Genomic DNA, 13,931 nt, shown 5'->3' on the forward strand with positions numbered 1-13,931 from the left:
ACGAAAATTTCATCCATTGCTCCCAGGTTTTCAATGGTAGTCCAACATCTATCCATTCATGATATCAATCTAAACTCAACAATCTCTAAAACCCCATACAGGTAAATGTTTTTATGCGAACGCATTTTTTCTCATCTTATATTAAATAATTCTTTTTTGTCAACTTATATTTGATCTATAAGGAAATATACATGAGATTTCACACTAGATGTTGCAAAATACTGAATGTCAAACTATTACTTTTTTGAAGGGAGGGATTGTACTAATTCCAAGGATCAGGATATACAACATGGATGGTATGTGATGATAATGATGTTAACGACAAAATCTCTTTTAAATTGTACTTTTTCTTGGCTTACTCTTCTAATTATGCATAAATTTTAAATGAACAATGCAGAATAATAAGGAAAAATAAACGACTTGACAATTAGAATCTTTACAATAAAAGTAGAAGTTATATTTAAGAATAAAATTTTCATTTTCGATCATCTTTTTGATCTTAAAATGAAAATTAGCATATTTTAATTGGTTAATTTGTTAAGTTGTTCAATGCCATGATCTAAACCATTTTCAAGAAGATATGCTTATTTACATGGTAGAAAATATTGTATATTTTGTCAATATCTATATTTCATAAAATAAGAACGATATGCTTATTATACTGGTTTACAGATTTGAGTAAATTAAGAGATCTACAGTGAATTGTTTGCTAAGTTTTAACGAGTCAGTATTCAATGGGGTTTTTGTGGATATAATAGTAATTTCAATGGTTGAGATCATAAGTTGATTGAAAATAAGCCACTATCGAAAACTTGGAAACACCAGAAGGCCGTTTCGTCCTATTGTTGGACTCCTCAACAGTGCGGTTCTACGACACGACCTCGCGAGATTCGAATCAGTATTCGTCAATAGACTATATAACACGTAAAATATTTGGCTTTCATTGATGATTTGAAGTAGTATAACCATCAAGTGAAGTATTGTTGCTTAATCTATCATAGTCACAATTCATACTTAGATTAATGAATGGTTGATATAAATTTCTGAGTTATTTTCTTATCTTGTTATCAATATAAGATTCCTTGTCTAGTTAAATCTGAGCTCACCGTTCAACTATAGTGTTCCTGTAAAAGAAGGTATAATAGTTGTGACAATTATCCTAATTCAACACTTATACAATAACATATTGCTTGTTGAATTTCAAGGTTCTGAGAAATACCGATAAGATTTCAATTTTTAATCACTGTGACAATACAACAACATTTTATTTATTTCAACAATAGAAGCATTGGTTTTGGTCATCAGGAAAAAACTCCCAAACTCAACAGGAATACCTCTTATCCTTGTCCTTACTCTAACATTGAACTGTTAATATTATTATTATTATTATCACTAATAAGTTGGTTGCATAAACTGTTGTATGTACATTATGCTTTATAACCCCATGAATTTTTTTCACTCACTTCAGTATCATGTTGAATTAGTGCGACGAAAAAAATTTAATTTTAAATTCATTCATATCAATCAATGAAATTTGTAAAATCTCCACAAAACCCCTTGTGATAATAATCATCTACTCACTAGTGACTGACTTCAAGAGATACTCCTGGAGTTCTAGTGAGAAGCCGTTACCAGTGGAGTTCAACCAGGTCTGTTGTGAGATACCAACTCACTGAAGATAGTGGTGTACGGTGGTGCAACTTCGTGAATTGGTTGAAGTTAGACATTAACACCGTCGGACGCCGGCCAGCTCAGTGGTCTAGTTGGTTAAGCACTTGGCGCGAGACTGATAGGTCCTGGAATCGAATCTCGCGGGGTGCGGGATCGTGGATGCGCACTGCTGAGGAGTCCCATACTAGGACGAAACGGCCGTCCAGTGCCTCCATGTTTTCCATGGTTGTCTAGCTTCAATTGACTTGTGATTTCAATCAGTAATATTTCCAAAATCTCCATAAAACCCCTTCTGATAATTCATATCCCTTGTAGATTATCAAATACTATCAGATTATTATATCTAATAGAAACTATACAACATTGTTTTTGTTATTACTTAGCACAATGATCTATTTTTTATGATATTATCATGTTTAGTTGATATTTATATTCCTATCCCTCCCCCTCCCATTAGGAATGTCTTAAAATTTCGCAATTACATATATACATTTTGAGATGGTGGAGAAGATTTCTAACTCAGATGGATGATTTTGATGGATTTTTGTTCTCTGAGCTGGATGGTTTGGTCTTGGAGCTTTGATCGTTCTTCTGAACGACATCATCAGCATAAATTTCAGATAGAGGATAGACCAAACCATCCAGCTCAGAGAACAAAACTCCATCAACATGTATATATATATCTACACTGAAAATAGTTTTTCATTTGCTTAGTTTCGTGCCTTTTTTAAAAAAATGTTCCAATTAGGATTAGAACATTAGAGAAAATAGTATTTGTCCATCTTTTTAATTATATAAATAAGTAGTTTGTTAACTATGTTCATTTATTAAATGACCGGTTAATATTAGTTGTAATAAGAGTAATAATAACTGCATAGAAAATGATAATTAGTGTAATTATCGTGACAATTCAACATTATATCATCAGCTGACATAATGATAATAACTAGCTTATGAAGAAATCAGCTATTTATCTATCTATATAGAAATAGTGAATATTTCTATTCCTTCTCATAAAAACAATTCATATAAGATCAGAATAAATGTAATATGAAACGCTTTTACAACATAATAAGTTGTAAATTCACTTGATATTGTTTGCTTGTATCTTCCAATTGATGTTTAAAACTGCAACTGATCATTCTCTTATTGACATATGTGTATCCTGGGCAGATTGACTCGATAGTACCATAAAACACAAGCTTTATAAACAAAGATGAATAATGACTAGCAGTGAAATCAAGGACACATGTTTCGTCCTTTTTTGGACTCATCAACTAGATGTACTTGTATCTCAGAGTTGATGTTCAATTCAAGACTTCAACACGGTAGCGTTCACTTCAAACATCTACACATTATCCACTTAGTTACTGAGTCCTAATAACCACCTATTTCCATAATAATAAGTTGTTATTCTGATTAATTTAGTTTCCATACTTAACACTTCACTTTTATTTGATTGATTTCATAGAATATAATTAAAACTTGTGTTTTTTCTCATCCAAATATCATTTCACGTATTTACAATATTCATTCAAAATCCTAATCCAATTCAATATGACATTTTTACACTTCGTATGACGTTTCACTTGATAGGTTTTTTGAATCAGCTATTAAACACGTTGAAATTCATAAAAAGACTCTTAAATGAAGGGAGAAAGATTTTACTCATTTTCTACTTAGTAATTCTTACGTAATTGTTTATCAAACGATACTGTGAAATATCAAAATTCACTATGATAAAAACAACATCACATTTTTAGAAAAAAACTCAGTTATATATTATAAAAGTGATATCAATCACGGGTTCGAGTCTCGGAGTGAACATCAACTCTGGGATGCAAGTACATACGGCTGACGAGTTCTAAATAGGATGAAACATGCATCCTGGATTCCACTGCTAGCCACCATCCATCTTTATTTAATATATACACAAACTTGAGTCAGAAATATTATATGTATTAAATCTGTATGCCTTATCTCGGTTTTCGTTATAGCCTAGTGCAGAAACAACCTTATATCTTGTCACATTTGAGTCATAATTTCTGTTTATAACAATCAGATGAAATTCACAATTATACATCATGAATTGACTTGTGGTAAACAATCTTTGAAATGCAATGAGTAACACGCTGTTGTTTCTTCCTACATGGGAAATATCAAATCTTGCTTAAACAGTCTATATTGCGGGTTCTCTACTCTATGTACTCTACTGAACTCCACCGGCTGGACTAATTTCATTTATTGACTAATCAAATTCAGTGTTTTGGCACCAACTACAAATTTCGAAAATATTCATTTAACTTCTAACACATAAAGTTTATTTTTTAATAGTTAAGATCAGGAGTCAATTGAAACTAGACAACCATGGAAAACCTGGAAGCACTGGACGGCCATTTCGTCCTAGTATGTGGCTCATCAGCAGTGTGCATTCACGATCCTGCCTCTCGAGATTTCGACCCAGGACCTATCAGTCTCGCACGCGAGTGCTTAACCGCTTCAATTGATTCATGGTCTTAACTATTGAAATTACTATAATATCCACAAAAATCCCTTCTGACATTAAGTTTACTGATAATCACACTTGTTGAAACCAACCAATTAACTCACGATTATTGAACAAATTCTACTTACAGTAATGATTAATACATCGAACAAATGTAGTGGATAGAACGATTTTTTTTACTTAAATTTCAAAACTAACCAAGTTTACAAAATTTTTAATCACCCAGTTAACTAGTGTTCCAACGTGTTGAAATACTAAAGAATCAATCATTTTAGTCTATGATCTCTGATCAGTCAATTATTGTAAAGCATAAACTGCTTGAATGTCTAAGCTACCTGTTGCTACCAGCTGGATATTTCAGCAAGTTATCCGTTTTCTTGTTTGTTTTAACACATCATTATGCCTATGAGTCTCATAACCTATTCAGTTGCGTTTAAGAAAAGTCTACGACATTTCTTTCTACAACCAGAGACATCGTGATGGTTGGTAATATGCATAAAAAAGAATAGATATTATACAGATGTCCAGTCCCGAACTGCTAACATCTAACTGGCAACCACTCAATATTTTTCACCAGGACCGATCAACAAATAACAAAAGGAAACTTGTTGAAATACTTTGTGCTGAGAACTCTATATTGTACCAAAAATATAATCTTGAATAAAGCAATTAGTAATAATAATTTAAATAATTTAACTTGTCCTAGCTTGACTGCAGCCTAAACATTAAATTATGTGCGTATGTTCGACTCTAAAGTCAACAAGTTTTGTATCCATAAGTTGCATTCAAAACAGTTTTTATTGTGAATCAACGTTAGCAAAAAGTAATTGGTGGAAGTATGATCATTTCAATAAAGTTTAATAGTGACTAGCGAGAAAATCAAATATACTTGTTAAATCATATTTGGGACTCGTCGGTCGTACCCATCTGTATCCCACTGAATTTTGAACACAGTATCTATCACTTTTGATGTCAACCCACTTTTCACTAAACTATTGAATCCATAGATCAACCAACTTGTACAACTCATATGAAGTTATTTGTAATTGTTTGTATATTCTCATTATGGATTTAAATAATCGCAAGTAATCGACCTCTCTTCATATTTAAATTGTTTTGTGGTGAATTTGATTCATGTCTAACAGAGTTAGCGGTAGGAACTAATCAATTTCAGTCCATAATATTAGTAACAAGAAAATAGAAACTCTCATGTTTAATAAAAAAAATATACAGTTTCATATTAAGTTAATGTATAATATAAATAACCTAGAACAATTGGATAGAACTAGAAAGAAAGGTCCAAGACAGAAAGAGCTGAAGAATGCTGGTTGGCGGCCTATGCTCCATTAGGAGTAACAGGCGTAAGTAAGTATAAAAAACCAGGAATGTAATAAAAAAATAATAATAAAATGCCACAATTAATTGTTTATACTTACTTCATAAATTGTTGAATTGATTGAAATATTTTCTTTTACTTGTATTTCATAAACTGCTTGTGAAAATGTCGGTTCAATATCATTTATATTAAGCACTTCTATAAAGATTTCTAAACGATCTTCTATATTCATTATATCTAATTGTTGATCACCTATCATATATGGTGATGAACAAACTAAATAAAATTTATATTCTTTAATATATTCATAATCTAAATCTTTTTGTAAAACAAGTACAAGTCTTGAATCATTACGTACAACTAAACGAAATGTTTCTAATGCATTTGATTTATCATTTGGATGTGAATCAAGACGATATACTATTTCAGCATGATGTGGTTGTATATCTTTATCAATTGCTTTAGGTAATTCTACATATTTACCAACACGATAAATTACTTCTTTCAATTTTAATTGATAAGGTCTTGATACAGTAGATGGAAATTTTGGTTGATTATCATCTATATCAGTGACTGTTATTTCAATATTTACAATACAAATTAATTGATAATTTGCCCATATATTCACATATATATTTAATTGTGCATAATATGTATTCTCTTTACAATATCTTGGGCATAATGTTTCTAAATCAATTATTCTCTTAGTAGTTAATAGACTTGTTGTTTCATTTATATGAAAATAATTTGATGGTTCACGTAAACGATAAAATGAATTAATTTGTTTAGATGTTTGTAATAAATTATATAGATGAGTTGATCTGATCTCTGGTGTTTGTATTAGATCATCATTAATTTTACCAATTTTGAAGTTGATCGGTTGATTTTCTGTAATAGCATAACGTAAATTATATTGTGGTGTTTTTGGGCTACTATTCACATCATTATTATTGTGACTAGTCAATGTATTAGGATCATGACTAATAATACTACTCATTAAATTATTAGTAGGTAATAGTGATGAATAAGCGTTTATTGAACAATCATGATAGAACATTGAAATTTGTAAATAATATGGAATCATAATAAACCATGTTAGTGTATTAACAATCCATTTAGAGCTTAAATGTTCCTGTGACATTCTTCTGATCTGATGAAATGAAGAAAAAAAAAGAAAAAAGAGTGAAAATAAAACGAAATAAATACTTGAAAGTTCATAGCAGTAAAAATTATAATAATAACAATCATGACAGCTTTATAATATATTGAATATAAACAAATAGTAAAGCAAATGTGGATCAGTCTCATTAATGACATAACTACCCATATTCTCAGTTAATCAGTCAGCTACAACGTAGGACCAGGCACATATATACATCGGTCCAAGTTGGTATACCTTATTAGCACAACAACATGAACAACAAATTCACACGAGTAGTTAATTCGATGATGGTAATGTATAAAAAAAACATTGCGTATAAGGACATCGTATAGGAAGAAAGAATTAGTTGGTAGAAAGAAAGGTAGAAAGCGATTTAAATCTCATGGTTTAATGGAAGACAGAGAGTGTATACACCTACTCCATTGTGATCGATTCTCAGCCATGTCACGAGATGATAGCAACCGATGGTTAGAGACCCTGAATGACATGGCTCAAAATCGTTTGCAATGGCGCAGATGCATCCACTCTTTGTGTTCTCCAAAATTCTAATCTCCTGATTCCTCCTTGTCTCTTTTTTTTCTCTTCCCAAATTTATTTTACTGGATTATACTCTTTAAATAACATCTTCAAACCCTAATCTTTCCGATTACTGCTTATACTCTTACTACATCTACCACTACGGTATTTGAATGGACCACTTCATCTCTGTGACAATGTGGTATGGCAACGTGAACTGATATACGTACGTACGAAGTTCTACGTTGTTACTGACTGACTGACATGTCACATAGAGTCTCCAACCATTGATTACGATAGTCAAATGAATCCCAATCAAGTATTCCGCATCTACCAAAATAGCTCAGACCAGAAGTTAGTGTTTTCAAGGATTGATGCCACGTTTTGGTTTGGTCGTCCGTAACTTTCTCCCACCCATCTCCAACACCGGTGAACATTCTGCGTGGTAATTGGTGTTTAGGCATACGTTCACATTCTAAACAAAAATGTTCTTGATTTCAGTGTAAAAACACAATGTGAATGAATTTTGTTTTATGATGTTTTTTTTCAGAGTTCTTTCAAATATTTCATTTAACTGAAGATAAAAAGCAATAACAGATTAAAAAAACTTAATTTCCAACTAAGAAATTGATTATGGTATTGCTGATATTCATTAATTTATTGTTTACCCTTTTTCCTTGCGAAACAAAATTAAAGATCACTGTGTAAAACAAAACCAAACGTTTTAAAGAGATTTTTCTCCAAATTTTATTGTCTGATCAGCATCAACGTTTTAATGGTGTTATTCTATTCTCTGAAATGAATGATGAATATCGTTCATAAATGATAATGAAATCATTCCACTTTACAAAATTATTTATTTATTTAAACATATAAAAATTTGGTACAAGGAGGCACCAATTATATACTATCTGAGTGCCAAAACTCAAGAAAGTTGTGTTTCTTAGAGGGCCACGACCCGAGCTTTTGACCTAAAAGTCTAATCCACAAGTTAGTAGAGCAACGTCAGGCGATGTAGTGTTGTCGAAGCCGGTGACCAATAATTGGTTCATACGCCAATTGATCCATTAAGGTCCTGGATTCTATGTGCACCATTGGTTTGGAATCAGGGTTTTCCAATTTCCCTAAATGGATCCTCCATATCCACCAACCTATTTAAAGTGTCGGACATTCACTTTTCATCCTCTCAATTTTGTAAACCACAGTAATGCCGCGAGAAGGTAGTGAATAGAAATTCCATGGCAGTGACTGTATACGTGTGACCATGTGAGAGCATTTCAAGGGAGAGAGAGAGAGAGAGAGAGAAACAGACAGACAGCGAATGTACTCTCTCCACCCTTCGGCCGTATCAGGACATTTGTGGACAGTTTTAAAAAAATTTATTACCACTAAATATATTCACTTAAATAAGGAATTTCTTCTATGATTTTAATGTCATTATTCAATTTCAACTTATAATCTTACCATACAATTATATCTATGTCGTTAATTTGATCAATTTACACTTAGCAACTTAAAGTTTCTTAATATACTTCATATTGTTTTATTAAAACTGATCATTTTGAAATAAAAAGAAAAATAAGTAAACAAAATTTATTTAAATGTATGGTCCTTTTTTATTAATTAAAAAACAACAGTAATAATTTATAATTACTATTATTAATAATAAATGATATATACATATTGTCGGTATCTAAGACCAGTAAAAGAATAAAATTAAAAAGACGGATTCTAATTAAGTTCATGATTTGTTGTTTATGCATGATCAAAGAGAATATCATATTCGTTACAATTTATTTTGTATTCGTTTCATTTATATGCGCAATACTTTAATTATACTAATCTGTATTATTGTTATTAGTTATTTATTATTATCATTACTATTAATAGTGAATTTAAACTTCATTCACTTGCACAAGCAGGTGGCTATTATGACTCAATAATTAAATGGATAACGTGTAAACGTTTGAAGTGAACGTTACTGAGTTCGAGTCCCAGAATGAACATTAACTCTGAGATGCAGGAACATTCAGGTGACGAGTCCTAAATAGAACGAAAAGCGCGTTCTCGATTCCACTACTAGCCATTATCCATCTTTGCTTAAAATGCGTGTGACTCAAGGCTATATCGAGGCATTTCGCACAGGATATACATATGCCAACATGAGACTGATCAATTACAGTCCTAAACAACGATGAGAAGATACAAGTAAAACAACAACAAATGAATTTATTACTTGTATTAGTTTAATCAATATAGATATCTTTCATTGTTCCTTAAACATTAAACTTAAATAAATATTTTACTGGATTTAAATAAACATTAAATAATCTTCACAAATATCTCATACTAACAGTAATCATATGCTTAGTAGTAGTAAACAAATCCCGTTCATCTACTGAGAACCTGCAACTAATGAACAATTATACCAAGTTTAAGACATTGACGATTGATGAGGCTCTTCCAACAGTATAAATGACTGAAATGAGAAACGTGAATAAATGAATCACAAGTTAATGATTCTACAGTCATATACTAGCCACAAGGTCTCAAGGTTATGTATTCGAAACCTTTTGGGATCATGAGTGTGTAATAATGAGACATTGTAAACAAAGAAGTAATATTAGTATTTACTTCATTTTGGTTTTCAGTGATTATCTGACTTAATTTGAGTTTACAATTTAAACTACAAATCGATCTTGCAGTAGAGAAAATGTGTGACAGAAACACTACAACTTTAACTTACAATCTGGTAAGCCTGTAATGAACTAGTGCACAAGTGGGGACAATCAAATGTATTTCATTACAAAATTACAGGATATATTACAACTATATTGGGAATAAAACAACTGTTACTCATTAACGATATTGGGTAAGTTTTCAGTATACTTTAAGTCAACTGGATATAGAAATACGGATCTGTGCATCGTTACAAATATGAGGGCCTTAAATTGGATTACTAGAGGGGTTATGAGTATACATAGCTTACAGTTTCTATACCAGGAAGAAGCAGCTTTCCATTTCACTTTGAATTTCAATCTTCAGTTGATATCAACTGATGACGAAATATTACGCTTAACTTTCATCAATTACTATAAGCCCACAGGATAGTTTAGTATCAGCTTCTCAAACTATGAAAATGAATGAAAAGATTGAATGTGGCTAAGGGGGAGATCTACGACCCGCATTTCATCCTGCTTATGATCTGTTGCTTTGATCTACCTGTGTTCAAGTGTTGAAGTTCCGATGTGAACTTTCATGTCAATTACCCTTCTTGTTAACTACAGAGTTACCAAGTTCAGATTGCTACACAAATTTGCAGTCGATATTAATTTACGTCATACAATGGGTTCAAATTATCTCATTGCACCCAGTTAACTGGCTCCAAATAGAAAGAAAAGTGTATTGTGGATACCAATACTAGTTACATTTCACCTATTCTACAAAACTCATGATCACATGGAGGTGATTCTCACATATCCGAACCAAGACTGATCAATATTTAGTCAACAAAAGGATGATTCAAAACTAACGTAATAATGAAATATGAGTGAAAAGTGTTCAAGTCTACCGTAGAAAACCATTTCCCTGAAAATTTCAAGTAAATCTCCATAGTGAAAGCTAACAAGGATGAAACTGAAGTTCAGGATTTCCTGCCTAGTAAGTAAAACATCTCAAAATATGAATATATTTCATTGATTTCATCAATCTATTATAAAAGGGATGTAATGAGAATGAAATTTTTGACAGTCTATAAATATGAATAACACAGATTATTATGACAATTACAATATGATTGTTCTTACATTATGCGGAATTATCTAAGACATCTTAATCTTGAATAAATACAGAAATAATACACTATTAATGAACTATTCAAATCTTCGAATCTTTCTTCGTTCACCTCCCCAATAAACGGTGTTAGCACATGAGAGAAATAAGTACTTAAGCAACATTATTAACTGTATATAATAATGAAGACTACATTCTTAACTATAAACTCCTTGATTCAATGTCACCAAAGATTAGTACTACACTGAAAATACTAGCTCGTTTCATTGTAAATAAAGAATTATCGAAAATGAATTAAGACTGTCAGATGATTTGTGGTATGTGCTATTTATATTGACATAAGTAGTACATGATGTTAGTCGTAAACTGAAGGTCTAGCAGCAGAGAGACAAGAGGATCGAACAGTAAAGAATGGAAACATGATGCAATTTGTATGAAGATGCAAGAACAATGAAGTCTGAGCTATTTAGAGACAATTGACGGACATTTTGTAAATTACGTATTTACTATTTGATTGTTAGATTTTATTAACATGTCCTGTAATTTTGTGTTAAATACATTTGACTGTCCCCACTGGTGTTCTTGTTCACTACGGATCTATCTGACTATAATCTGATAAATTATGTCACAGAAATCAAATATAATCAAGTTTAAATAAGTAGAATTATATGTAAAGCGGATCAATCCATAGAGAACTATAATATTCGTATATAAACTATAATCTCTTTAGATTTCATTACCTTAAATCTGATCTATCTGTCAGTTGATCAGTAGTATATATTAAGTTGAAACTGCTTAGCGTTGAACAATCATGAAAAATTCAAATTACTAAACTACTCCTCATTATCTACAGTACTATACTTGAAATACTTTTGTACTTCTTTGCCTAAATGACGATCAACTGATTTACGATCTTATTGATGATTAATATGATTTAGCTTAATCATCAGCATTATAAAACACACTATAAATTAACAGCTTCACGATACAATGAAGAAACTAGCAGGGAAATACAGTAAACCAGAGAGGCCGGTCAAAGACAAAGAAGGCAGAAAAATCACCGAAATTCAACAACAGCGAAACAGATGGGTAGAATACTTCGAGGAACTCCTGAATATGCCGGCTCCAATGAATCCACCGGACATCGAAGCAGCACACATAGATCTTCCTATAGATGTCAATCCACCAACTACGGAAGAAATTAGAATGGTCATCAGACAAATCAAGAACGGGAAAGCAGCAGGACCCGACAACATACCAGCTGAAGCACTGAAATCAGACATCGAAGCAACCACAAGCATGCTTTATGTTCTATTCAAAAAGATTTGGGAGGAGGAACAAGTGCCGATGGACTGGAAAGAAGGACACCTCATCAAGATTCCAAAGAAAGGAGATCTGAGCAAATATGAAAACTACAGAGGCATTACACTACTGTCAATACCAGGGAAAGTCTTTAACAGAGTGTTGCTGAACCGGATGAAGGATGCAGTAGATGCCCAACTTCGAGATCAACAAGCTGGATTCCGAAATGATCGGTCGTGCACAGACCAAATTGCAACACTACGGATCATCGTCGAACAATCAGTTGAGTGGAACTCGTCACTATACATCAACTTCATTGATTATGAAAAGGCATTCGACAGTGTAGATAGGAGGACATTATGGAAACTTCTTCGACACTACGGAGTTCCTGAGAAGATTGTCAATATTATCCGGAACTCATACGACGGACTACAGTGCAAAGTAGTGCATGGAGGACAGCTGACAGATGCATTCCAAGTAAGGACCGGAGTCAGACAAGGCTGTTTACTCTCTCCCTTCCTCTTTCTTCTGGTGGTCGACTGGATTATGAAGACCTCAACATCTGAAGGAAAACACGGAATACAATGGACAGCTCAGAACCAATTAGACGATCTGGACTTCGCAGATGACCTAGCCCTCCTATCACGTACACACGAACAGATGCAGATAAAGACAGCCAGTGTAGCAGCAGTCTCTGCATCAGTAGACCTCAGCATACACAAAGGGAAAACTAAGGTCCTCAAATTCAAAGCGGAGAACAGCAATCCAATCACCCTTGATGGCGAAACTCTGGAAGATGTAGAATCCTTCACATATCTGGGAAGCATCGTCGATAGACATGGAGGTTCAGATGCAGACGTAAAGGCGAGGATTGGCAAAGCAAGGGCCGCATTCCTACAATTGAAGAACATATGGAACTCAAAACAACTTTCAACCAATATCAAAGTGAGAATCTTCAATACGAACGTCAAGGCAATTCTACTGTATGGAGCTGAAACTTGGAGAAATACAACAACCACAATCAAGAAAGTACAAGTATTTATAAATAGCTGTCTACGCAAGATACTCAACATCCACTGGCCGGATACCATCAGCAATAGCCTTCTGTGGGAGAGAACAAACCAACTTCCAGCTGAAGAAGAAATTAGGAAAAGACGATGGAAATGGATAGGACATACATTACGCAAATCGTCAAACTGCATCACGAGGCAAGCTCTAACTTGGAATCCCGAAGGGAAGCGAAAAAGAGGAAGGCCAAAGAACACATTGCGTCGGATAATAGAAGCAGATATGAAAACGATGAATTACAACTGGACGGAGCTAGAAAGGATTGCCCAGGACAGGGTTGGATGGAGAGTGGTGGTGAGCGGCCTATGCTCCTTCAAGAGGAGTAACAGGCGTAAGTATAAACTAACAAGCCACTCTTGTAGCCTATTGAATGAAAACATTAAAACAAAGCAAGATATAAGTATGTATATAATCTAACTAACATATGATTTCGGTAATGCATCTTTTTATATCATCTTATAATGAAAGTTTGGAAAAAGATCTAACCAGGCTATGTCTGTTTGTATGATGATGATTATTATATGTTGACTTTTGTTCTGTTATTTATCATCAGAAGATGGTTTTGTGGGGATTTTAGT

The 13,931-nt window shown here is 32.9% G+C and overlaps 1 protein-coding gene across 1 annotated transcript in view; it reads right to left on the reverse strand.

Moving 5' to 3' along the window:
- Positions 1-13,931, reverse strand: part of MS3_00010749 (uncharacterized protein) — a gene marked incomplete at its 3' end in the record, with an annotated part of 93,588 nt that overhangs the window by 58,826 nt on the left and 20,831 nt on the right. The window contains exon 2 of the mRNA XM_035732728.2: positions 5,614-6,663. Coding sequence (XP_035585893.2) covers positions 5,614-6,654 — 1,041 coding nt within the window. The 5' untranslated portion in view covers positions 6,655-6,663. The remainder of the gene's footprint in view (positions 1-5,613; positions 6,664-13,931) is intronic.

This window comes from Schistosoma haematobium, chromosome 2 (assembly GCF_000699445.3).
Source record: "Schistosoma haematobium chromosome 2, whole genome shotgun sequence".
Lineage (NCBI taxonomy): Eukaryota > Metazoa > Platyhelminthes > Trematoda > Strigeidida > Schistosomatidae > Schistosoma > Schistosoma haematobium.